Source organism: Sinocyclocheilus grahami, unplaced genomic scaffold (assembly GCF_001515645.1).
Source record: "Sinocyclocheilus grahami isolate Dianchi unplaced genomic scaffold, SAMN03320097.WGS_v1.1 scaffold11781.1, whole genome shotgun sequence".
Lineage (NCBI taxonomy): Eukaryota > Metazoa > Chordata > Actinopteri > Cypriniformes > Cyprinidae > Sinocyclocheilus > Sinocyclocheilus grahami.
In genome coordinates, this window is record NW_015514037.1 from 3,031 (window position 1) to 5,937 (window position 2,907).

The 2,907-nt window shown below is 39.8% G+C and overlaps 1 protein-coding gene across 1 annotated transcript in view; it reads right to left on the reverse strand.

The window, feature by feature from the left end:
- The window catches only part of LOC107578751 (uncharacterized), a gene marked incomplete at both ends in the record, with an annotated part of 4,271 nt that extends 2,914 nt beyond the window's left edge, over positions 1-1,357 (reverse strand). Inside the window, one exon of the mRNA XM_016264674.1 lies at positions 5-1,357. Within this exon, the coding sequence (XP_016120160.1) occupies positions 5-1,357 (1,353 nt within the window). The remainder of the gene's footprint in view (positions 1-4) is intronic.
- Positions 1,358-2,907: the final 1,550 nt, after the last annotated feature.

Here is a 2,907-nt window from a genome sequence, read left to right on the forward strand (position 1 = left end):
CAACTTTTCTCCCTTTCTTGCCCATGATTTCTACTCTGCTGAAATGCTTGGACATTTTTTGTTCAAATGGAGAGAGACCGAGAGCTATGTCCTTGTGGAGCTCAGTCTGGTTTCTTTTCTTAAAGCACTCGAGCGTCATTTTTGAAACTTCTCCTACACAACGCCTGTTGAATATTATTACTTGTGCAAGTGCCACTTTGGCAAGTTCTGCATATGTCTGTGAAGACTCGTGATTTTTTAGGCTTTCAGAAGCTTCAACTGATTTCTTTTCTAGGTACTGGTGGAGAAGCTGCACGTCCTGTGTGAATGGTAAAGTAGATGGTTTGCTGAACTTTGATTTGTTCAAAGTAGCAAGAGCAGCATGCGAGACATGTCCTGCCCATTCACTTGAGCACAGTCTTTTGAATTGCTCTGCTGCTTTTGTCATAACATCATCCTCTACTGCGATGGCCCTGCAGAGAATAACGTCACCAATCTTGTTAAGTGAATGTCCTAACTTCAGTGCAAGATTTGGCGTCTTATACAAATGGCTCTTTTCATCGTAACCAGCAACATCTTTCACAGCCTCAAGGACTTTGTAAAAATGGTTCGGTTTCACAGCATCTTCAAAGCTATACATTGAGTATTTTCTTCTCAATCTTAGCAAGAGTCTGCCCATTTCTCGAGCCTTCTGTCTGATGTATTCTGATTTTGATGGATCACTGCCATGCTTGTTGTAAAGACATTGACTCAACTGAAGTATGAGGAAATCATTTCGAACTACTGATGAAATGTCATCATTCTTCATATTTCCCAAGATCTTCCACACCTCAGGAGATATTGGTTGGGAGAATGTTGACTCTGCAATATCAGCCAAATCTAATACTTTGGCCTTGCCAGTTGCTTCAGACACCTTTGAAGGGCATCTCCGTGTATGGCGCCACAGCTCCTTGCGAACAAACAGGCCTTTACAGTATACACAATGCACAAATGTTTTGGCACTCAGCTCGATTTCTGATCTTCCTGTGCGCCTCCTAATTTTCAGTGGTCCTCTTTTTCTTTCTATAACCTCTTGATTGTGTTGGTAGTTGCCTCTGTTTCGTAGCTTCTCAAGTAACTGTTTTCTGTCCTTGGAGTGTTTAGGGAGAGAGAATGCAGCAGCAATTTCCATCTCACTGTTTTGATGCTGTTTGAAGTGACGTGAAATTTTAGACTGAGGTTTCTTGCAGACGTAGCAGTAATTTTTGTGGGTGGTGAAAGTTTCTTTGGGGTTTGGCACATCCTCTGTCTCTAACTGTTTATCAGGAGACTCTGTTGGTGTATAATTTTCATTACATGTGAGTTGAGTGATTTGTAAGACACTGAAAAAGCTGGGTTTGTTTTACAATATGGTGGATTGAATGTACTGACAGACAGAAAATCACCACTATCGCTATTTTCCATGATCATGTAGTTTAAAGGGGTCATATGATGCGATTTCAAGTTTTCCTTTCTCTTTGGAGTGTTACAAGCTGATTGTGCATAGATAAGATCCCTGAAGTTGCAAAGACTAAAGTCTCAAAACCAAAGAGATATTCTTTATCAAAGTTAAGACTCTGCCACGCCCCCCTAAAACGGCTCGTTCTAACACGCCCCCACATATCTACCTCACTATGTGGAAATATTTGCATAATGTGGCCCAAATGTGCACGCAAAGAAAGAAGGCGTGGTTTCAGTAACCGCAGTTAGTGTTGAAGCAGCATGTCAGGGAGACGCTGTGTGTTTCTAGGCGAAAGCAAAAGCACTTTATTTGGCCTTCCGAAAGTAGATGCATTTAGGAATCTTTAAGATCACTTACAACAGAACAGCAATGCATTTTATAGATGACCGTTTCGTGAACCTAGGAGAGGAGGTAATTCTGACTTTGCTACGAAAATCTGGCTCTTCTGAATCATCTACTGTTTTGTTATTAGTTTAAGTATTTGCTATCGACTGTTCAAATGCGGAGTTTTGCGCATCATGTGTGTGTGTGTGCGCGAGCAAGAGAGAGAGAGAGAGAGAGAGAGCGAGAGAGAGAGAGCCGTGGCTTGTGTACTGCAAACACATACCAGCTTCATCACTGTGTCTGTCACGCGACTCTGTTCCCCTTTCGGGCTTGAACTGATGGTAAAACTATGGATATTATTAACTGTTTTAACGTTGATTTTGAAAGATGAACCTGGCGATTATGGTAAGGGGCGTTACATTTCTGACGAGTGCTTGCGGTGCTCGGCCAATCACAATGCACTGGGTCAGCTGGCCAATCAGAGCAGACTGCGCTTGTCAAAGGAGGGGGCTTTGTTGAAAACGACATGTTTGAGAGAGGCGGGGCATAGAGGACCTACAATAATGTACAGTATTTGAAAAATAATGTGTTTTTTGAACATTAAAGCATGTCAACATATTCTGTTACACCAAATACACAAAATAATGATCTTTAAAAAAGCATCATATAACAAACAGTTTTAATTTTTAAAAAATCATTTAGGGGTGTCACACCAAAGGACAACAAAACTTAGCGCTTTTATACTGGTTCCTAAAAGTTAAATATTTTAACAATTCTGAGACAGAAATGTACCATGTGCACATCGTTGACATCACAGGGGGCTTCAGTAACGTGACCTTGAATGGGGTCCTTCAGCTAATTAAATTTTGTAAATTAAATGTGAAACTGTCCAATTTAAAATAAGAATATGGTGTCACACCGGAGACACCAATGACAAAATGTCATCAATTTCCTAAGCTTTTTTATTTTTTAACTAAAATAGACACTTCTAAAACTATGCCTGAGGTTTTTTTTATGCTTTTCTTTTTAATTTATAAAAGATGTAATTTATTGAACCATGCTTGAGGCTGTCACACCATTGGACAATTTAGATATTTTGCTCAAAAATAATAATAAAAAAAAAA